We start from the raw sequence: 24,853 nt of genomic DNA, 5'->3' as shown, positions 1-24,853 counted from the left end.
ACGACTGAGCCACCCAGGCACCACTCTATTCTTAATTTTTTGCGGAAACTCCATACAGTGGCTGCACCAATTTACATTCCCACCAAAAATGCACAAGGATTCCCTTTTTTCCACATCCTTGCCAACAGTTGTTTTTTCTTGTCTTTTTGGTACTAGACATTCTAACTGGTGTGATGTATAATTTTATTTCTTATTGTGAAATGAGAGATTCCACATTAAATCAATATTATAATAAACATTAACCTTTTATGTGCACTATTTTTTCTGCTTTATTGAGGTATAATTGACAAACACTCCTTATTGTTTTTAAAAGATTTATTTATTTATTTGACAGAGAGACAGCAAAAGAGGGAACACAAGCAGGGAAGTGGGAGAGGGAGAAGCAGGCTCCCCACTGAGCAGGGAGCCCGATGCAGGGATCGATCCCAGGACCCTGGGATCATGACCTGAGCCGAAGGCAGACGCTTAATGACTGAGCCACCCAGGCATCCCAATTTACTTCGTTAAGAAATGTTTCCATCAAAATTGGTTAAAGAAGGAGTGTTTGGGGGCTCCTGGGTGGCTCAGTCATTAAAGCGTCTGCCTTCGGCTCAGATCATGATCCCAGCGTCCTGGGATTGAGCCCTGCATCGGGTTCCTTGCTCAGCGGGGAGCCTGCTTCTTCCTCTGCCTGCCGCTGCCCCTGCTTGTGAGCTCTCTCTCTGTGTCAAAGAAATAAAGAAATTCTTAAAAAAAAAAACAAAAAACTAAGTAAATTAATATGCACATATAACTTCCTTTAACTGAGTATACGGAATATGAACATAGAACTTTAAAACCAAATGGAGACAATATGGTTCTAGGACAGTTATGGTTATATTTTAAAAATTTTTATGTTAATGTGTATTTTGATCATTTTATCTTTTCCCTATTATCCCATAACACAAGGACACCTGAGCTGTGGCTAGTTGTTTGCTCCTGACATTAACAGCTCTAGTTGCTCTACCTTTTTTTTTTTAAAGGTTTTTTATTTATTTTATTTGAGAGAGAGAATGAGAGAGAGAGAGCACGAGAGGGAAGAGGGTCAAAGGGAGAAGCAGACTCCCTGCTGAGCAGGGAGACCGATGTGGGACTCGATCCAGGGACTCCAGGATCATGACCTGAGCCGAAGGCAGTCGCTTAACCAACTGAGCCACCCAGGCGCCCTCTACCTTTTTTTTTTTTAAATAGAGTTATTTATTTACTTGAGACAGAGAGAGACTGAGCCAACGTGGGGGGAGGAGGGCAGAGGGAGAGGGAGAGAGAAACTCAAGCAGACTCTGTGCTAAGTGTGGAGCCCAACTTAATCTCAATCTCATGACCCTGAGATCATGACCTGAGTTAAAATCAAGAGTTGGACTTTCAAATGACTGTGCCACCCAGGTGCCCTTCTACTTCTAAATTATAGGTCTGCTTTCTAACTTCCCTGATCTCTTCCTTCTGGTCATATTAGTCCTGTGGCTGTTTGTATGCATGTCTCCAGCAATTTAGTTCCTATGAGCTCCTTCTATTTAGCTATCAAATCTGTTGTGGACAGAGACCCATTAACCAACCTTATGAGCACTCTATGTAATCTAAGAGTAAATAGGCTTTAAATAAGAGCTCAGAGGATTTTCTGAAGACTCCAAACACATAATATTTAGCACTTGATTTTGTAACATTTATCCTGCATGCTTAAAATCCCTTTCTTGACTCCTTTAAGATGGGGGAGATTGCCAGAGAACTGATGTCCAGATAATGAAATACTCCTCTGAATAATTTCTTCTGCTCAGAACACAAGCAATGACTCTAGATATCTTAAAAGCTGCTTGAAAAGAAATGTTTATGTTTAAGTATATTGTTTGATAGTCCATCTGGGAACAAAAATTCCATTCCCTAACTGGAGATCACCTGTACATGGTAACTTCTTAATAAATGAATCTCAGTAAATGACAGTTAGATTGGACTTTAAATTGGAATGTAAGATCTGATAAAGTACAAAGTATATAGCATTTTCATGTACTAAACAGTAGCTAACCTAAACACAGAAACACAATCGTGTAAAAATATACTACAAAGATAGAGTGGAACAAGCGAGTTTCTTGAGGTAGGACTGGGGGCAGAGGGATAGGTAGAGAGAGAATCCCAAGCCGGCTCCACACCCAGCAAAGAGTATGACATAGGGCTTGATCTCATAACCCTGAAATCATGACCTGAGCCAAAATCAAGAGTCAGACACTAACCCAACTGAGCCACCCAGGCACCCAAGACTGTTTCATTTTAATCATATGCTAGGCCCTGTCTGATAAAACGTAGACCATGATGGTAATACTAAGCATAATCCCAAATTTTGGGGGAATTTGAGTGGGGGATGAGAAATTACAACAATAAAAATTCTAGGATGAGAATAAAAGAATCTGCCTTTTACTTTTGCAAAAAAATCGTAAAATGGTACTAACTTTTCACTATCTGTTAATTGTTTATAGAATAAAATTTCCCATAGGCTAGATACCATATTTAATCTTATAGAACGTTTACCATATGGCACACTCTGAGGTATTAACAAACGTTAAATACTGATAACAAAAGTCAAATGGGACAGAAATGGGACTGATAATTTTACAGATCAAAGAGATAACAGAGGGGCGCCTGGGTGGCTCAGGTCATGATTCCAGGGTCCTGGGATCAAACCCCACGTCAGGCTCCCTGCTCGGCAGGAAGCCTGCTTCTCCCTCTCCCACTGCCCTTGCTTGTGTTCCTGCTCTTGCTAGCTCTCTCTCTGTCAAATAAATAAACAAAATCTTTAAAAAAATAAAATTAAATTAAAAAAACAAAGAGATAACAGAAAAAAATAGAAAAAAAATGTAATTGGAAATAAATGATAATACAGGTCCTTTGACTTACCCAAGCAGTGTGCTCTTTCAAGTAACAACCTTTATACTCAATGGTATTAGGATGCTTTAATTGTCGTAGAAATTTGACTTCCTTGAGGATATCTTGCCATTTCTAATGAAGTAATAAAGAAAATGGTATAATTTTTTAGGCTGGAAATAGTATTTTACTATCAAGTATACATATGTAATATTCTTTTTATTACTTTAAATGGACAAAGTAAAAGTTTAATAAATGAAGAAGCTGTTTAAACTTGTGTTAATTTTAGTACTTGTAAATGTAAATCTATTAAAATATATGATAAATCTATTATACTAACTTATGTTCTATTCCACAAATTAGTTGATTGAGATAGAATATTAAGAATATTTATTATATACACCACAAAAAAAAATAAAAAAAGAACTATGATAAATGTTTAAAGAACTTTGTTTCTACCATCAATTTCATACTAACTGGTTTATGTCAGTTTAGGTATACAACTGTCTTTAACATACCTCATGTGTCTGTTTCCCACTGTAGGACATTTTCTTAACTGCCACGACCTCATTGGTGTGAGCATTTGTGGCCTTTGTTGAGACAGAGAAGAAAAAATAAATAAAAAAGAATGATGTTTCAGCCACTTTAACTTAAATATTCGACTAGAGACTTTAAATAACATTCTCACACTTCACTATCATAGTTTAAAGATGCTGCAACTTCTGATAGGCTAGATAGACATTTCCCCCCCACTGTAAAATACAGCTTCTTCAGGTCCCTATCCATATACATGCAAAGACCATAATATTAAAAAGGATTAGGGTTTAAAAAATATATATACAATCAAACAAAAACAAGTCAAATTTCCAAAACATCCATACTGGCTTCACCATATAAAATGTCCATCAATGGAGAACCAGTTAGATAATGTGATACAATCACAGGATGAAATAAACAGTAAAAGTATGAGGTAATATATATGAATATACAGAAATGTGGAAAGATATAAAAACAAGCAGCATATTATCTTATTTTTGCAAAATAATATTAATGAGTGTATGTGTAGAAAGAATATGAGAGAATTTATACCAGAATATATATCAGTGATAATCCCTGGAGCAGTGTTGTCCAATAGAACTTTCTGTCTTGATGGAAATGCTTTATATCTACATTGTATATGATAGCATGTGAAATGTGGCTACAGTGAGGAAATGGAGTTTACATTTTAATTAATTTAAACCTAAATTGTGGCTACTGCACTGAACAATGCAGCAGAAGATAAGATTAATTTTAAGAGGGACTTTCACTTCCAAAGGGACTTATGTTTTATAGTAAGAATGTATTACATATATACTTACAAACATGTGTGTGTGTCTTCATCTATAAAGACTGCCTTGTCTCATAATTATCTCTATATAGCTTTTCCATACCCTGAATACAACTCAGTGAAAGCACACATGAAAATAACAAATAACTCAAGTAATAGTCTTCCTCCAGATTTTCTTAAGAGATTTAAAACCAGACAATTTTCTAAAAATTTTTGGAAAAATAGAAGACATTAAAAGATTATCTAATTTTGACTTTCTTCTAATAACAGAGCTCTGCATCAGTGCCGTACTCCCGATGGCAGTAAGCTATTTTGATTCTATGATATTATTATTGTAAACCAGTAAAGCTACAGCAGTGGTTCTGAGGTAAAAGATTGGAATTCACTCACTGATAAAATCAGGTCACCAATTTTAGAGAAAAATGTAGAATCACTTTCTTAAATACACTTAAAGAAGCTCCTCAGATAAAACAATGAATTTCTTTCTAATTAAAAAAAATTTTTATTTTTTCTAATTAAAAAAATTTAAGTTAAAAAATGAACAACTTATTGATATAAAAATTCAGCCAGAGTCTTACTGAATGACAAAATGCTGAACAAATGAACACACACAAAATTTTTTTTATTATTTTTTAAGGATTTTTATTTATTTATTGAGAGAGATAATGATAGAGAGAGAGCATGAGAGGGTGGACAGTCAGAGGGAGAAGCAGACTCCCCGCTGTGCAGGGAGCCTGATGCTGGAATCGATCCCGGGACTCCAGGATCACGACCTGAGCCGAAGGCAGTCGCTTAAACACCTGACCCACCCAGGAGCCCTTTTATTTTTTTTAAAGATTTTAATTTATGAAAAAAAATTGTTTTATAAGCACTAAAGAAAGGCAAAAATACCTATTATAAAAATAAGGTATCTACTAGAGTTTTCACATCAGCAGGCCTCTACAAAGGCATTTTTTAGATATTTTGTTCATTTAGAAGGTATAGATGGACTTTCGTTAAAAACAAAAATCTCTCACATTTTGCTGGCTTTTGAAATTTAACTCTAAGACTGCTCATATGACAGCAACAAAGACAAGTTGATGTGAATTCAGTACTACAATAAAGGTTAGAGTGACTGTATCTAAAAAGCGGATATTTTGGGGATGAATATGTACTGTGCAGGTTCAACAGACTGGGAAAGGTTTAGGAAATGCTCAAGCAATGAGGAATTTTAACTTGTAATGGGATTTTTTAAAAAACAAATCCTTAACCTCTATAAAAAGAAAAAAAAAGACCCACACAAATGGAATCAGATGGTACTGTCTAATTGCTTATTAAGGTTATTTATAGTCAATGCTTATTTGGAAACAGAGACTTGAAAAAAAGTTACCCTAGGATAAAAATATATTTCTTGGGGCACTTGGGTGGTTCAGTTAGTTAAGTGTCTGATTCTTGATTTCAGGTCAGGTCATGATCTCAGAGTCTTGAGATCGAGCCTGTGTCTTGCTCTGTGTTCAGCAGGGAGTCTGCTTGAGATTCTCTCTCTCCCTCTTCCTCTGCCCCTCCCCCCACACATGCTCTCTAAAAATAAATAAATCTTTAAAGAATATATATATATATTTCTTTACATTTACAGAGTAATCATTACTTAGGACTTGGTAAGTATATTTCCTTACAAAACCTGCCTACTGGAGCACAGACTCAACATTTGAAAAACATTTTCATGTTGATTCTTCTTAGATGTAAAATTTTTTTTTAAGATTTTATTTATTTATTTGAGAGAGAGAGAATGAGAGACAGAGAGCATGAGAGGGAGGAGGGTGAGAGGGAGAAGCAGGCTTCCTGCTGAGCAGGGAGCCTGATGTGGGACTCGATCCTGGGACTCCAGGATCATGACCTGAGCCGAAGGCAGTCACTTAACCAACTGAGCCACCCAGGCACCCCCTTAGATGTGAAATTTATTTTTTAAGTTTTAATTTAAATTCCAGTTAGTTAACATACAGTGTAATATTAGTTTCAGGTATACAATTTAGTGATTCAACAACTCCATACATCACCCAGTGCTTATCACAAGTGTGCTCCTTAATCCCCATCACCTGTTTCACCTGTCTCCTCCCCCTCCCCCTCCCCCTCTGGTAACCATCAGTTTGTTCTCTAAAGTTAAGAGTTGGTTTAGATGTAAAAAAAAAATTTTTTTTTAAAGATTTTTATTTATTTGTTGGGGGCGGGGAGCACAAGCAGAGGGAGTGGCAGGCAGAGGGAGAGAGAGAAGCAGGCTCCCCGCTGAGCAAGGAGCCCGACGTGGGACTCAATCCCAGGACCCCGGGATCATGACCTGAGCTGAAGGCAGATGCTTAGCCGAATGAGCCACCCAGGCGTCGCCCCCCACAAAAAAAATTTTTTTTTAAGATTTTTATTTATTTATTTGACAGAGAAAGACACAGCGAGAGAGGGAACACAAGCGGGGGAGTGGGAGAGGGAGAAGCAGGCTTCCCATGGAGCAGGGAGCCCGATGCGGGGCTCGATCCCAGGACCCTCGGATCATGACCAGAGGCGAAGGCAGGCAATCAACGAATGAGCCACTAGGGTGCCCCTAGATGTAAAATTTTTAATGCAGTTTTACACTGGTTAAAATTCAGAACTGAAAGTTAAAAAAATTAATGTTTTAATACAGAAAAAGGAAACTATCAGTGGGGTCTCAGCTTTCCAGTACTTCAAACAATATTATGATTACAACCTCTACACATGTCAAGTGTTATTCTTGAAACTTACATTCATATTTAACACTTCCAAGTGTCTTAATAATCTCAGTAACTTTAAGCAAGATCATTGATTCAAAAAATATTTAGAGTACTATGTGTTTCTGACATTTTCTCAACCCTTTCCAGCTACATTTAGATTACTGTCCACTTGTTGCTAATTTATAGAGAAATATAAAAATTAAAAATAAGCTTTTCTTTTTGCCTTAGTTATTAAGTCTCAACTAAAAGGTAATAATTATACCCAGAAGGACAGAATTAAATTATTAGCCTTAGGTGGATTATAGAAGATATGTGAAGTTCAACAAGGCAACACTACAAACGTAGAAACTTCATAGTTGTGTTTAAGTGAATAAAAAAATGAACATGCTCGGTCCTTTTCTATTTTCCTTTCATACAGAGTTTCTTACTATCTCATTTGTTAATGCTGCTAATTTCTGAATCACATATGTAAATCCAAACACACAGAGGTATTTCATCAATAGCTTCCATTTTTTTCTAAATATACTCTCAGCTGATTGAACCTATGAGAGCTTGCTTTAAACATATTTCCTGGCATCATTAGCGTAAAAGCTGTAAACTACAAAAGTCTAACAGAATTACAGTGTTTAGGTATAAAGATGTTGGTTGCTAGAATCTAGTCTTAATGGCTTGCTAGCATGACTAGGATTTATGAAAAGTACTAATTAGCAGTATCCCACGTTCTCTGAGTTCTTTATAATTTACTCATTAATTCAATGAATACTTATTAGGTATTCAAAAAGTGTCAGTTATTGGGCTAAGAATTGTGAGTAAATATGCCTAGTACCTATCGCTTGTTACAGACAGTAACAAAAAAATCGTAACCAACAAATGTAAAATTGCAATTTGACAGGTGCTATAAAGAAGAGTATGTGTTACTCTGAGAAACAAAAATGGGCAGGTCAAGCAAGGCTTCCCTGAAGAAATGAGGCTTCAGCTGAGAGCAAAAAGAGGAACAGGAGTTAAGAACGTGAAGGTAATGGGCGCCTGAGTGGCTCAGTCGTTAAGCGTCTGCCTTCGGCTCAGGTCATGATCCCAGGGTCCTGGGATCGAGCCCCGCATTGGGCTCCCTGCTCTGCAGGAAGCCTGCTTCTCCCTCTCCCACTCCCTCTGCTTGTGTTCCCTCTTTCGCTGTGTCTCTCTCTGTCAAATAAATAAATAAAATCTTTAAAAAAAAAAAAAGAACGTGAAGGTAAAAGGGGAAACATTCCAGAGAGAACAGTTTATGCAAAAATGCTATGATGATGGTCAAAAGGAAGCTATTATAGTATAGCTAGGGCAATGAGAGCCAGAGGGAGTACAGCTTCGGTACAATCAGGGACACACTGTGGAAGACGTCGTAGGCTGGCTACAGTAAGGGTTTTGATCAGATTTACTTCTTTTTTCCCCAAGCTTACTGTAGTGCGGACAACAGACTAAAGAGAGACCACAGTGGATACACAAAGATGTCTTAGGAGGCTATTGCAGTTGTCCAAGAAAGAGATGACAGTCTTCTTGGTTATCATGGTATGAGTAACAAGAGGAAGAATCTATTAATAGTGAGGGAGGAACTACACATAAATATTACTGTGGCCAATGAGAAATCCATTTTCAGGTATTACCTATGTGACCATTATAGATAAAAGGTTAAAGCTTTCCTACGTTTTACAGTAAAGTGTAAATTAATTCCCCTTTAATCTGTTTTTTAGTGCCTTACGGGTTTATATGGGCCTGTACTACTCGTATAGGCAATACTATACAGTTAATGATTACATTTTCAAAGTCACCCAGATATCCTTATGATTTTTCTAGTCTATCATATCAACAAATAACATATATTTAGTGCCTACTGTAAACAGGACATTGGGCTAACCTTTAGAGTTGTAAAGAGATATTAGAAAGAGTCCTCATTTTCAAAAGGCATATACTCTAGCTAAACAGACAGGACTTAGCCTAAATAGCAAATAAATTGCTAGGTCTCCTGCAGCCTACTACAAATGACCTACAAAGTAGGTCTCATTTTGTCCTTAGTCCAAAGGCTTGTAAATTTCAAAACATGCTTGGTTTACTGTAGTCAAAAGGAGAATTTTGAGAGGGGCCTAGCTGCTTTTTATTTATTTATTTTTTTTAATTTAAATTCAATTTAGTTAACATATAGTGTATTATTAGTTTCAGGGGTAGAATTTAGTGATTCGTCAGTTGCATATAACACCCAGTGCTCATTATATCTAACTGCTTTTTAAAATACAAAAGTCAGACAGAGATTGGAACTACCCTCTGACTCTGGCCAAAAGAGATTCTGAGAGGATGAATGAGTTATAAATAGAAAGAAAAAAAGATGACTGAGGAAAGTATCTTGGAGCAAAACAAGTAGGTCACAAATAAATATATATACAGAATGTTTCAATTTTTAAAAAGTTCAAAACCAGGCAAAACGAAATTATATTTTTAGGGGTGCAGAAGAAAGTGGGTTACATATAAAGAAAAACTAGAAAATAATCACCATAAAATTCAAAATAGACATAAGAGGGGCTTCTGGGGTGCTGGCAATATTCTATTTCTTGGCCTGGCTGGTCTTTATAAAGGGATTTACCTCTTAACTGTTCTTTAAATTACATATCAAGACATATGGGTATATATTTATGCACACTTCTGTATGTACATTTATAATTTAAAAATCCTCTTTAAAAAAAAGCATCTCTGGGGTGCTTGGCTGGCTCACGCTGATAGAATATGCGACTCTTGATCTCAGGGTTGTGAGTTTGAGCCCCAAGTTGGGGACAGAAATTACTAAAAAAAAAAATACAAATAAATAAACTTAAGGAAAAAAAAGCATCCCTGTGAATGAGGAAGCAGGACTTTGATTGGGCTTTAAATACTATTCTAAGCCCAAAGACTAACATAGTGTTGACTAGAAAATTAGCATACTTTTCAGCCATGGACGGTCACTTAATGATAAAATGTACTTGAGTGGAAGCCAAATATTAAATGGGGGCAAAGGAGAAGTGGTAGTGCTGAGCACAAACATAAAGGCATGAGAAAGAGTTTGGGGGAAACCCACACTGAAGATTTGGCTAGAAACAAAAAGATGAAATAAAAATGCAATTAATAAAATCTTATTTGGAAGGATGACTGAAGATAAGCCCTACCCAGATGCCAAACCATAAAGGATCACTTAAAAGTCAAATGCTGTTTGATTAAGAAAAAAAAATTATTCAATAACAGGTTTAGAGGAGAAATAAGTAATAAGTAGTACTTAAATATCACTTGCTTTCATGGACTAGGTCTCTTAAGTATTTGTGATTTTGATGAGGCGAACTTTTTTTTTTTTTTAAAGATTTTATTTATTTGACAGAGAGCGAGACAGCGAGAGCAGGAACGCAAGCAGGGGGAGTGGGAGAGGCAGAAGCAGGCTTCCCATGGAGGAGGGAGCCCAATGCAGGGCTCGATCCCAGGACCCCAGGATCATGACCTGAGCCGAAGGCAGATGCTTAACGACTGAGCCACCCAGGCGCCCTGATGAGGCGAACTTCTAAGGTTATATAAATAAATTAAAACATTTTCTATAATGAATTGGTGAATGAGCTATGGTAACATTTCAGTCACTTCTCATTCTTCTTATCAGAAGATAACCACAGTCTTAAGAATTCAAACTGACTCTAGGGGGCTAAGCGTTATACCCTTTAACCTAAAATACTGACTTGACATGAATGTTACTAAAAATCTTTGTTGGTCCACCTGTCTGAGTAGCTATCCATTCATACATCCATCTGTCCATCATTTATTGAGTTCCTACTATTACCAGACATTGTACAGGTTACTGGGGATACAGAATGGATAAGGTAGGCATAAGCCCTGCCCGCATGGCATTTATGTAAGGGGAGGGACATACATGAGTCTAAAAATCTCACATGTAATTATTTAATTACAACCATGATAAATGCAACAACATATAAGCACAGGGTGCTATGAGGTCATAAAGAAAGACTTAATTTAGTCTTTCTAAAGACTGGACAGTTGAACAGGAAAGGACATCTTGTGGACGTAACACTTAAGCTGAAATCTGTAGGGTAAGCAGGAGTTAGGCAGGGATGGGGATGCAATATGTAGAATTTTCTAGGTGGGAGGAATAGCATATATAAAGGCCCTGAGGCAGAAAAGAGCTTGGCATATAGAGGAAATGCATAGGGCCAAAATTCAAGTTTATAACATTTTTTGGACTACCTTGATAGCAGAGTCAGATGACAGAGATTCCACTAACTTTAATAATGCCTAGAATTCTAGGACTATCTTTTCAGCAATGAGTATTTGCCTCTAGTGTAGACATTTAATTTACAGAATTAACACTAAAAGCAAGTATATTTTACAAGTAATCGAATGTGTAGAATTCAAACTCCCCTAATTTAATCTCTCTCAACAATTCTAAAATTACTTACAAAATAAACTGCTCCAAAACTGCCATGTCCAATTTCATGCAAATCAATAAAAAGTTCTTCAGGATCATCTTTGTAGAAGAGATCAGCAATCTCTGGGTCCTTCGGCACCCCTTTACGCATGATGTCCAGTATTTGCAAATGTTTTGCTTTTGATATCCCAGTCAGCCTTATCTCTCATTTACAAATATTTTTGGGGTAAGTTTTTAGTACCTGTAAAAAAAATAAGGTTTGACATTAACTTATTTCTAAAACATCTTGGTTGGTGGCAATACAAATTAATATTAAAAAGCACCTTGGTCTTACAACTTCATAATAAAAAGACAACCCAAAAGAAAAATGGGCAAAGGATCTGAATAGACATTTCACCAAAGATACACAAGTGGCCATTAACACATGAAAAGATGCTCCACATTATTAGTAATTAGAGAAATAAACATTAAAACCACAGTAATATACCATTCTATATCCACTAGGATAACTACTATCAAAAAGTCAAATACTATTGGTAAGGATGTGGAGAAAGCAGAACCCTCCAAAACTGCTGGTGGGAATATAAAGTGGTGAACCATTTTGGGAAAGAGACTGGCAGTTCATCAAGAACTTAAAAATCAAGTTACCATTTGACCCAGAAATTCTACTACTTGGTATAAACCCAAGAGGAATAAAAACATATGTCCACACAAATACTTGTACAGATAGATATTGACAGCAGCATGATTCACAGTAGCCAGAGGTGGAAACAGCCCAAATGTCCATTCGGTGAATGAATAAACAAAATGTGGTACATCTGTACAACAGAATATTATTCTGGCATAAAAAGGAATGAAGTACCAATATATGCTACAACATGGTGAAACCTGTAAACATGATACGAAGTTAAAGAGGTCAGTCATAAAAGACGAAATATTGAATAATTCCATTTATATAATACACCCAGAATAACTAAATCTATGGAGACAGAAAGCAGGTTATTGTTTGTCTACAGCTGGGGGAAAGAGAGTTTGGCGGTGATAGCTAAAAGGGATGGGCTTTCTTTATAGAATTATGAAAATGTTCTAAAATTGATTGTGGTGATGGTTGCACAATGGTTAATATACCAAAAACCATTGAATTGTACACTTTAAATGAGTTATATCTCAATAAATCTGCTTTTAAAAGCAGTTTGGTGGGGTGCCTGGGTGGTCAGTTGGTGAACCGGCTGCCTTCAGCTCAGGTCATGATCCTGGGGTCCTGGGATTGAGTCCCACATCAGGCTCCCCCTGCTCTGCAGGGAACCTGCTTCTCCCTCTCTCTCTGCCTGCCATTCCCCCTGCTTGTGCTCTGTGTCAAATAAATAAAATCTTAAAAAAAAAAAAAGCATTTTGGTCTAATTAATATTGAAATAATAACAGCTAAGATTTATTAAGCACTATTATGTGTCAGGCAACACTAAGTTCCATATATGTATATATTATTTTCTTTAATCCCTATAGCAGCTTCATAATGTACAACTTCATTATTTTGATTTTGTATAACAAACTAGAACTGAGAGGCAAAACTACTCCCCCATAATCAGGGAGCTAGTATTTGTCAGAACTGGGGCCCAAACCCAGATCTAACTGTAGAGCCCATGCTATACATATAGAATAGGTAATTAGGTAACAAACTGCTACTATTTGGAGATTATGCTAACATTCACTTAAAGAGGCAGATTATTCTGCTGCTTTACAAAATATTCTGAGTTTAAAGTTTCTATTAATAGAAGGACATTATTTTGACATGCTTATATATTGGTTGTTAATAGTTACATTTAGATATAGATCCTTATTTTTTTAAAAATACTGAAATATTAACTTTCATCTATATTTTTTTATTGTAAATATTCGCCCACCATGAGAATCAATCTTTCCAACACTGAACATATCACAGGATAATTTGTGTTTCTTCCTTGACCCATGAGATAACTATGCTAGGAATTTAGTTATTGGCCAATAAAATTGTTTTTTTTTTTTAAAGATTTTATTTATTTGAGAGAGAGGATGAGAGAGAACACATGAGAGGGGGGAGGGTCAGAGGGAGAAGCAGACTCCCTGCTGAGCAGGGAGCCCGATGCGGGACTCGATCCTGGGACTCCAGGATCATGACCTGAGCCGAAGGCAGTTGCTTAACCAACTGAGCCACCCAGGCGCCCTAAAATTGTGTTTTTAAAAATGTGCGCCAACAGGCTTCATTCAAGGAGAAGAGAAAAAGAGGATTGTTAATAAAGAAGTATAAGTAGTCAGTGCTAAGAATCATTTTTCTCTTGTGACATGAAAGCGTTAGCTGACTATGTATATTACATGGTTAGTCTAGTTAAATCATTAGCATATGTAGGTCAGCAGCCTAACCATCTATCCAGGCAACTCTTTCCTGACTCAACAAATATTTATTGAGTGCCTACTATTTGTCAGGTATGTACTGGGTGTTGGTTGGTCCCAGGTACAATGGGATGTGGTCCCTGTCCTTAAAGGGCTTAGAGTCCGATGTGGGAATAAGCATTACACTATAATGATACAAATAACAAAATGGTTATAAATGATTGTTATGATGAAAAAGCAAAAAACTTAATAGAAGATATAATAGGGTGAACCAGTCTATTTTTTCTTGTATATGAAAAGGCATGCCTTTTTAGGAAAAATAAAAGTAATTCATTCAATATGGATGTATGGAAGAGTTGGAAGGAGAAAATATAAAGCTGGTGTTAAGCCAAGGAAAATTATACCAGGCCTTTTAGGCCATATTAAGAAATTTGGACTTTATCCTGAGGGTGGTGGGGAGCCATCAAAGGTTTCAAACAGGAAAAAGGGATTCCTCTGCAACATTCCACTTGTAATCCTGGGCACTCATCCTGACAATCCATGAATACTGATAACCAAGTATAAAGTCAATGTATTAATACTATTGAAAAAGTGACTTAAATTTAGTTGTCAGTCAAGTGACTAAAAGTACAAAACTGACGTTGAAAAAGTCTATTGTCTTCATTGCTTTTGTTTGAGAACAGAAAAAAGAAACAATACATTAAATCAAGGATATGCGTTTTCAAGACTATGCCAAAAAAAAAAAAAGCAAATTATGAGAATGTCTTTAGGAAAAACAAAAAGATCTGTGAACTAAATTTATGAGAACTAAAATCTTTTCAATCATCAAAATGTATTCTAGGGGCGCCTGGGTGGCTCAGTCGTTAAGTGTCTGCCTTCAGCGCAGGTCATGATCCCAGGGTCCTGGGATTGAGCCCCGCATCAGGCTCTCTGCTTAGTGGAAAGCCTGCTTCTCCCTCTCTGACTCCCCCTGCTTGTGTTCCCTCTCTCACTGTGTCTCTCTCTGTCAAATAAATAAATAAAATCTTTTAAAAAAGTGTATTCTAAACTTTTAAATATTTTGGCTTCAGTGTGAATAAAGCTAAGTACTATGGATAATCATTTGGAAGAATACACACTTCACTATGTCATACTCTAGACTAAAATGATTCTCTAAAGAAATGAATATTTAAGTACAATAAAAATGACACCATAAAAACTTCTTAAATAAATTTCAGGTGAATCTTTAAATACTAAGCAAGACACCAGAGGCAAAAGTCATAAACTAAAATCAGTAAGATTGACTATATGCAATTAATAACGTCTATATCTTAAAAAATACAATGAATGGACTTCTGTTTCCAGCCAAGATGGAGTAACAGGGACTGGATTTATTATCTGCCACCAGAAACAACTAACATTACAAGAAGGAAAACAGACCAAAATTCTTCATAAATATGGATGCAAAAACTGATAACAAAATAACAGCAAATAAAATCCAATAATATATAAAATGGGTAATACATCATGAGTAGATGGGATTTATCCCAGGAATGCAAGGTTGGTTTAACACTCAAAAATCAAGCAATGTAATTTACCAAATCAACAATCTGAAAAAAAGCCAAATAATCATCTCTAAAGATGTAGAAAATCATCTGACAAAATCCAAAATTCAAACCTGATAAAAATTCTGAGCCAACTCAGAACAGAAGGTAATATCCCCAGCCTGTTAAAGGAAATCTATGACATATTTATAGCTAATATCAAAAGTAATGGTCAAAGACCAAATGATTTCCTCCTAAGATCAGGAATGAGGCAAGGAAGTCTGCTCTCAGCCCTTCTCTTCAACATTGTGCTGGAGGGTCTATAGTGCAATAAGGCAAGAAAAAAATAAAGACATCAAGATTGGAAAGGAAGAAGTTAGACTTTTACTGACAACGTAACCACCTATGTAGAAAATTCAATGCAATCTACAAAAAGCTACTAGAATAACTGAGTTAATCAAAGTGGCAGAACACAAGATCAAGATTAATATATAAAACTCAATTATATTTTTATATATGAACAAATGGAAACCAAAACTTTGAAACATCACAATAGCATAAAAATATGAAATACTTAGGGATAAATCTGACAAAGAATGTGCAAGACCTGTACATTGAGAATTATAAAATAATGTAAGCTACTACTTTCTGCAAGGTAGGAGGTGTGGAGAAGTGAATCCGAGGGGATATATGGGAAGATAAACCACGGGGGCAGGGAGCCTCCATAAGCCAGCTACCAGAAAGTGATACAGCAGCAGAACACAAAATCAGAACTTTTAAAAAATCAGAACCCTGCTCCACTGAGGGAGGTCTCACCTGAAAGGTGCTCACATTGCTAAGCAGGGCAGAACCTTGGGTGGGTCAGTGTGGTCTCAGGATCCCCAGGGTCACAGGTAGACTGGGGGTCCCTGAGGCAGAGTTCCCAGGCACTGGAGCGGGGAAGCCAGCTGCAATCAGCAAGCCCAGGAGTGGGCTCTCAGCTCGGGGTTGTCATAAACCATGAACCATGGTATGATCAGGTGACCGCTCCCCCAAGCCAGGGCCCAGCAAGTGGCAGTACCGGTGAGACCCCCCTTCCTCCCCAGGAGAGGAGTGGTGAAGGAGTGCGCCGCAGGACTCTGCAGGGTTTGGAGACTCAAAATGGGGTCGTGTGCCTGGGGTAGAAACCCTTGGTCACAGGCAGGGTAAGCATGGAGTGCAGCTGGAGACCAGGGAGACAGGAGTGATGGACTGTTTTTCTCTGAGGGTATACTCAGAAGTTAGGCCCCAAGCTTTAGGCTCAGGGGCTGGAGATTGGGAGGCCGCCATTTTCATTCTCATCCTCTAAAGCTGCGCAGAAAGCCTTCAGGGAACAAAAGCCACATAGAGCAAACCAGAACAGATTATTTAGCCTGGCCCCCTGGCAAGGGTGGCGCAATTCTGCCTGGGGCAAAGACATTGAGAATCACTGCAACAAACCCCTCCCCCAGAAGGTCAGCAAGAATATCTGGCCAAGACCAAGTTTACTGATCGAAGAGGACTGCAAAACTCCAGTGCTAGGGGAATACAGCACATAGAATTCATGACTTTTTCCCCCATGATTCTTATTCTTTCAATTAAAAAAATTTTTTTTCCTTTCCTTTTCCAAACATTTCCTATTTTATCAACTCCTTTTTAAAATCTTTTTTTATTGTCATTTTTACAGTTACATTCTATCCCTTCATTGTATTTAATTTTATTTTTGTATATATGTAAGTTTTTCTTTCTTTAAAATTTTGGGATATAGTTTCTTCTAACAGACCAAAAAACACCCAAAATCTAGTGTATGGCTCTCTTCTATTCACCTGTCTGATCATATGCTTTTTTCTTCTTCGTTTTGTTACAGTCTTAAAATTTTCATCTTTGCAGTTACATTCTATCCTGTCAATGCATTTAATTCTATTTTGTATATATATAAGTTTTTCTTTCTTTCTTTATAATTTTGAGATGTAGTTTCTTCTAACAAACCCACCAAAATACACTCAGGAGATAGTGTATTGCTCTGTTCTGTTCACTTGTCTGTTTATATCCTTTCCTTTGTTGTTGTTTACCTCTTTTGTTTTTTCTTATCTTTTCATTTCATTTTTATAGTTACATTCTATCCTTTCATTATATTTAATTTGATTTTTATACATATATAAGTTTTTCTTTCTTTACAATTTTGGGATCTAGTTTTCTAACAAACAGACCAAAATACACACAGGATCCAGTGTATTGCTCTATTCCGTTCACCTGTCTGATTACATTTGTGTTTAAAGAAATTTTTTTTTTCATTTTCATTTTCATTTCATTTTCCTTTTTTTCCCTCAGTTTCGGGTCTCTTCTGATTTGTTTAGTGGATATTTCTCTGGGGTTGTTGTTGCCATTTTAGTATTTTGTTCTCTTGTTCATCTCTTCTTTTCTGGTCAGAATGACAAGATGGAACTCACCTCAAAAAAGAGAACAAGAGGCAGTACTGACTGCCAGGGACCTAATCAGTGCGGACATAAGCTGTCAGAACTAGAATTCAGAACAACTATTATAAAGACACTAGTTGGGCTTGAAAGAAAAGCAAAAAAGACACCAGAGAATCCCTTTCTGGAGAAATAAAAGAACTAAAATCTAACCAAGTCAAAATCAAAAAGGCTATTAATGAGATGCAGTAAAAAATGGAGACCCTAACTGCTAGGATAAATGAGGCAGAAAAGAGAAGTAGTGATATAGAAGACAAAATGATGGAGAATAAAGAAGCTGAGAAAAAGAGATAAACAACTACTGGATTACGAGGGAAGAATTCAAGAGATAAGTGATACCATAAAGCAAAACAATATTAGAATAATTGGGATCCCAGAAGAAGAGGAAAGAGAAGGGCAGAAGGTATATTGGAGCAAATTATAGCAGAGAACTGCCCTAATCTGGGGAAGGAAACAGGTATCAAAATCCAGGAGGCACAGAGAAACCCTCTTCCTCTTAAAATCACTGAAAATAAGCCAACACCCTGACATATAATAGTGAAACTTGCAAATCTGAGAGACAAAGAGAAAATCCTGAAAGCTGCTCAGGACAAGAGGTCTGTAACCTACAAGGGTAGAAATATTAGACTGGCAGCAGACCTATCCACAGAGAACTGACAGGCCACAAAGGACTGGCATGATACACTCAGGGTGCTAAATGAGAAAAATATGCAGGCCAAGAATACTTTATCCAGCTAGGATGTCATTCAAAATAAAAGGAGTGATAAAAAGCTTCCAGGACAAACAGAAACTAAAAGAATTTGTGATTACTAAACCAGCCCTAAAAGAAATATTAAAAGGGATCCTTAAGCAAAGAGAGCCCAAAAGTAACAGACCAGAAAGGAACAGAGACAATATACAGAAACATCACTTTACAGGTAATACAATGGCACTAAATTCCTATCTTTCAATAGGTACTCTGAATGTAAATGGGCTAAATGCCCTAATCAAAAGATACAGGGTATCAGATTGGATAAAAAAGCAAGACCCATTGATATGCTGTCTGCAAGAGACTCATTTTAGACCAAAGACACATCCATAGTTAAAGTGAGGGGGTGGAAAACCATTTATCATGCTAACGAACATCAAAAGTAAGCTGGAGTGGCAATCCTTAATATCAGACAAATTAGATTTTAAACCAAAGACTGTAATAAGAGATGAGGAAGGATAGTTTATCATAATTAAAAGGTATATCCAACAAGAAGATCTAACAATTGTAAATATTTATGCCCCTAATGTGGGAGCAGCTAATTATATAAGCCAATTAATAACAAAATCAAAGAAACACATCAATAATAATACAATACTAGGAGACTTTAACACCCCACTCACTGCAGTGGATAGATGATCTAAGCAGAAGATCAACAAAGAAACAAGGGCTTTGAATGACACACTAGATGGACTTCACAGATACATTGAGAACATTCCATCCTAAAGCAACAGAATATACATTCTTCTCGAGTGCACATGGAACATTCTCCAGAATAGATCACATACTCGGTCACAAATCAGGTCAGATTGGGATCAGTCCCTGCATATTTTTGGACTACAATGCTTTGAAACTGGAACTCAATCGCAAGAGGAAATTTGGAGGCTAAAGAGCATCCTACTAAAGAATGGAGGCTAAAGAGCATCCTATTAAAGAATGAATGGGTCAACCAGGAAATTAAAGAAGAATTTAAAAAATTCATGGAAACAAATGAAAATGAAAACACAAATGTTCAAAACCTTTGGGATGCCACAAAGGCAGTCCTAAGAGGCAAGTATTTAGCAATACAAGTCTTTCTCAAGAAACAAGAAAGGTCACAAATACACAACCTAACCTTACCTAAAGGAGCTGGAGAAAGAAGAGCAAATAAAGCCTAAACATAGGAGGAAAAGAGAAATAAAAAAGATTAGAGCAGAAATCAATGAAATAGAAACCAAAAGAACAGTAGAACAGATCAATGAAACTGGAGCTGGTTCTTTGAAAGAATTAATAAGATTGATAAACCCCTGGCCAGACTCATCAAAAAGAAAAGAGAAAGGACCCAAATAAATAAAATCATGAATGAAAGAGGAGAGATCACAACCAAAACCAAAGAAATACAAACAACTACAAGACCATATTATGAGCAACAATATGCCAACAAATTAGGCAATCTGGAAGAAATGGACGCATTCCTAGAGACTATAAACTACCAAAACTGAAACAGGAAGAAATAGAAAACCTGAATAGACCCATAATCAGCAAGGAAACTGAAGCAGTAATCAAAAATCTCCCAACAAACAAGAGCCCAGGGTCAGATGGGGAATTCTTCCAAATATTTAAAGAAGAATTAATACCTATCCTTCTGAAACTGTTTCAAAAAATCGAAATGGGGGGGTGCCTGGGTGACCCAGTTGTTAAGCATCTGCCTTCGGCTCAGGTCATGATCCCAGGGTCCTGGGATAGAGCCCTACGTCGGGCTCTCTGCTCAGAGGGAAGCCTGCTTCTCCCTTTCCCACTCTCCCTGCTTGTGTTCCCTCTCTCGCTCTCTCTCGTCAAAATAAATAAATAAAATCTTTAAAAAGAGATCAAAATGGAAGGAAAACTTCCAAACTCTTTCTATGAGGCCAGGATTACCTTGGTCCCAAAACTAGACAATGACCCCACCAAAAAGGAGAATTACAGACCAATATCCCTGATGAACATGGATGTCAAAATTCTCACCAAGATACTAGCCAATAGGTTCCAACAGTACCTCAAAAGGATTATTCACCATGACCAAGTGGAATTTATTCCTGGGCTGCAAGGGTGGTTCATCTCCCCAAATCAATCAATGTGATACACCACATTAATAAAAGACAGGACAAGAACCATATGATCCTCTCAATAGATGCAGAAAAAGCATTTGACAAAGTACAATATCCTTTCTTGATTAAAATTCTTCACAATGGAGGCACGTGGGTGGCTCAGTCGGTTAAGTATCTCAGCTCAGGTCATTATCTGGGAATCCCAGGACTGAGCCCTGCACTGGGCTCCCTGCTTAGCGGGGAGCCTGCTTCTCCCTCTCCTCCTAGCTCATGCTCTCTCTCTCTTGCTATCTCTGTCACTATCTCTCTCTCTCAAATAAAATCTTTAAAAATAAAATAAAATAAAATTCTTCACAGTGTAGGGATAGAAGGAACACACCTCAATATCATAAAAGCCATCTACTAAAAGCCCACAGTGAATATTCTCAGTCGGGAAAAACTGAGAGCATTTCCCTAAGGTCAGGAACACAGCAGGGATATCCACTATCATCCCTGCTATTCAATATAGTACTAGAAGTCCTAGCCTTAGCAATCAGACAACAAAAAAGAAATAAAAGGCATCCAAATCAGCAAAGAAGAAGTCAAACTCTCACTCTTTGCAGATGAAATGATATTCTATGTGGAAAGCCCAAAAGACTCCACTCCAAAATTGCTAGAACTCATACAGGAATTCAGCAAACAGGCAGCGTATAAAATCAATGCACAGAAATCAACTGCATTTCTATACTCTACCAATGAGACAGAAGAAAGAGAAATTAAGGAGTCGATCCCATTACAATTGCACCCAAAGCCATAAGATACCTAGGAATAAACCTAACAGAAGAGGCAAAGGATCTGTACTCAGAAAACTATAGAATACTCATGAAAGAAATTGAGGAAGACACAAAGAAATGGAAAAATGTTCCATGCTCATGGATTGGAAGAACAAATATTGTTAAAATGTCTATGCTACCTAGAGCAATCTACACATTTAATGCAATCCCTATCAAAATACCATCCACTTTTTTCAAAGAAATGGAACAAAGAATCCTAAAATTTGTATGGAACCAGAAAAGACCCTAAATAGCCAGAGGAATGTTGAAAAAGAAAACCAAAACTGGTGGCATCACAATTCTGGACTTCCAGCTCTATTACAAAGCTGTAATCATCAAGACAGTATGGTATTGGCACAAAAACACATAGAACAATGGAACAGATTAGAGAACCCAGAAATAGACCCTGGACTCTATGGTCAACTAATATTCAACAAAGCGGGAAAGAATATCCAATGGAAAAAAAGTCTCTTCAACAAATGGTGTTGGGAAAATTGGACAGCCACATGCAGAAGAATGAAACTGTAACATTTCCTTACACCATACACAAAGATAAACTCAAAATGGATGAAAGTCCTAAAAGTGAGACAGGAATCCATCAAAATTCTTGAGAACACAGGCAGCAACCTCTTCGACCTCGGCTGTAGCAACTTCTTGCTAGACATGTCTAGCAAAAATGAACTATTGGGACTTCATCAAGATTAAATCTTTTCCAGAGCAAAGGAAATAGTCGACAAAACCAAAAGACAACCAACAGAATGGGAGAAGATATTTGGAAATGACATATCAGATAGAGGGTTAGTATCCAAAAGTCTCAAACTCAATACTCAAAGAACAAATAATCCAATCAAGAAATGGGCAGAAGATATGAACAGACATCTCTCCAAAGATGACATACAAATGGCCAACAGACACATGAAAAAATGCTCAACATCACTCAACACCAGGGAAATACAAATCAAAACCACAATGAGATACCACCTCACACCAGTTAGAAAGGCTAAAATTAAACAAGTCAGGAAATGACAGATGTTGGCAAGGATGTGAAGAAAGGGGAACCCTCTTACACTGCTGGTGGGAAGGCAAGCTGGTGCAGGCACTCTGGAAAACAGTATGGAGGTTCCTCAAAAAGTTCAAAATAGAGCCATTCCACTCTTAGGTATTTACCCAAGAAAAATGAAAGCATATGTCCATTCAAAGCCCTGTATACAAATGTTCATGGCAGCTTTATTTTTAATAGCCCAAACTGGAAACAACCCAACTGCTCATCAACAAAGGAACAGATAAACAATCTGTGGTACATGCAGACAATGGAATGCATTTCAGCAATAAAATGAACTACTGACACATGCTACAACATGGATGAATCTCAAAATAATTATGTTGAGTGAAAAGACAGACCCCTGCCAAAAAAAGAGTACATACTTTATGATTTTATTTGTATAAAATTCTAGAAAATGCAAACTGAAGTAACAGAAAGCACATCAGTGGTTGCCTGGGGACTGGGGTGAGTGAGAAAGGGTGGGATGGAGGAATTAAAAAGAGGTATCAAGAAGCTTTGGGGGCGCCTGAGTGGCCCAGTCGGTTAAGCGTCTGCCTTCGGCTCAGGTCATGATCCCAGTGTCCTGGGATCGAGTCCCACATCGGGCTCCCTGCTCTGTGGGAAGCCTGCTCTCTCTCCCACTCCCCCTGCTTGTGTTCCTTCTCTTGCTGTCTCTCTCTCTCTCTCTGTCAAATAAATAAATAAAATACTAAAAAAAAAAGAAGCTTTGGGAGTACTGGATATGTTTACTATCTTCACAGGTATATATTATGGCAAAATATATTATATTCATTAAATATGTTCAGATTATTGTATGTCAGTTATACATCAATAAAGTTGTTTTAAAATGATGCAATAAACAAAACTGAAAGGCAAATAAAGTAGGAATGATGCAAAATATGTGCTGGTTAAAAGTTATTCTTACCAGACAGGAGACTACAAAACACTGATGAAAACAGACTAAAGATGACACAAACAAATGGAAAGATATTCTATGCTCATGGGATGGAAGATGTCCATACTACCCAAAGCAATCTACAGATTTAATGCAATCCTTATGAAAATATCAACAACAGGGGTGCCTGGGTGGCTCAGTCGGTTAAGCGTCTGCTTTCCGCTCAGGTCATGATCCCAGGATCCTGGGATTAAGCCCCATGTGGGCCTCCCTGCGCAGCTGGGAGCCTGCTTCTCCCTTTCCCTCTGCCACTATCCCCTGCTTGTGCTCTCTCCCTCTCTCTCTCTCAAATAAATAAAATCTTAAAAAAATACAAACAACATTTTTCACAGAACTAGAATAATACTAAAATTTGTATGGAATCACAAAAGACCCCGAATAGCCAAAAAAAATCTTGAGAAAGAAGAACAAAGCTGGAGGTATCACAGTCTCAGATTTCAAGATAAACTACACAAAGCTGTAGTAATCAAAACTGAATGGTACTGGCATGAAAAGAGATACATAAGTCAATAAAACAGGACAGAGAGCCCAGGAATAAACCCACACTTATATGGCCAATTAATCTAGAACAAAAGAGGCAAGAATATACAATGGGGAAAAGCGGTCTCTTCAACAAATGGTGTTGGGAATATTGGTCGGCTACATGCAAAAGAATGAAACTGGACCACTTTCACATCATACACAGAAATTAACTCAAAATGCATTAAAGATCTAAATGTGAGACCCCAAACCATAAAGCTCCTAGAAGAAAACAGGCAATACTTCCTTTGACATCAGCCATAAAAACATTTTTCTCAATATGCCTCCTCAGGTAAGAAAAACAAAAGCAAAATTAAACTATTGGGACTACACCAAAATAAAAGGGTTTTGCCCAGAGAAGGAAACCAGCAACAAAACGGCAAGGCAGCCTATTGAATGGGAGTAGATATTTGTGAATGATGAATCTGATAAGGGGTTAATATCCAATATGTATAAAGAACTTAGAGGACTCAACACCCCTAAAACCCAAATAATCTGATTAAAAATGAACAGAAAACCTGATTCAACATTTTTCCAAAGAAGACATATAGATGGCCAGCAGATAGAAAAAAAATGCTCAATATCTCTCATCATCAGGGAAATGCTAATCAAAACCACAAGATATCACCTTACACTTGTCAGAATGGCTAAAATAAAAAGCACAAGAAATAACAAGTATTGGCAAGGATGTGGATAAAAAGGAACCCTCGTGCATTGTTGGAAGGAATGCAAATTGGTGCAGCCACTGTGGAAAACAGTATAGAGGTTCCTCAAGAAACTAAAAATAGAATTACCATATATTCCAGTAATTTCATTACTGGGTATTTACCCAGAGAAAATGAACACACTAATTCGAAAAGATATATGCACCCCTATGTTTACTGCCATGTTATTTACAATAGCCAAGATATGGGAGCAACTGAAGTGTCCATCCATTGATGAATGGATAAAGAAAATGTGTGTGTACACACACACACACACACACACACACACACACACACACACACACACA

General features: G+C 37.2%; 1 protein-coding gene across 6 annotated transcripts in view; it reads right to left on the bottom strand.

The window, feature by feature from the left end:
- The window catches only part of TAOK3 (TAO kinase 3), a 190,408-nt gene that overhangs the window by 79,665 nt on the left and 85,890 nt on the right, over positions 1–24,853 (bottom strand). For 5 of the 6 annotated variants that reach the window (XM_073881040.1, XM_025889400.2, XM_025889403.2 and 2 more), the window contains 3 exons: positions 11,370–11,579; positions 3,387–3,458; positions 2,902–3,003 (listed from right to left, as the gene is read on the bottom strand). In XM_073881040.1, the coding sequence (XP_073737141.1) occupies positions 2,902–3,003; positions 3,387–3,458; positions 11,370–11,489 (294 nt within the window). In that variant the 5' untranslated portion in view covers positions 11,490–11,579. Of the gene's footprint in view, positions 1–2,901; positions 3,004–3,386; positions 3,459–11,369; positions 11,580–24,853 lie in introns of those variants that run through there. The other variant, XM_073881041.1, reaches the window with a different exon arrangement.

The sequence above is a fragment of the Callorhinus ursinus genome, unplaced genomic scaffold (genome assembly GCF_003265705.2).
Source record: "Callorhinus ursinus isolate GAN/ISIS: 27379988/994484 unplaced genomic scaffold, GSC_fseal_2.0 scaffold41, whole genome shotgun sequence".
Classification (NCBI taxonomy): domain Eukaryota; kingdom Metazoa; phylum Chordata; class Mammalia; order Carnivora; family Otariidae; genus Callorhinus; species Callorhinus ursinus.
This window is presented reverse-complemented; position numbering and strand designations above follow the sequence as displayed.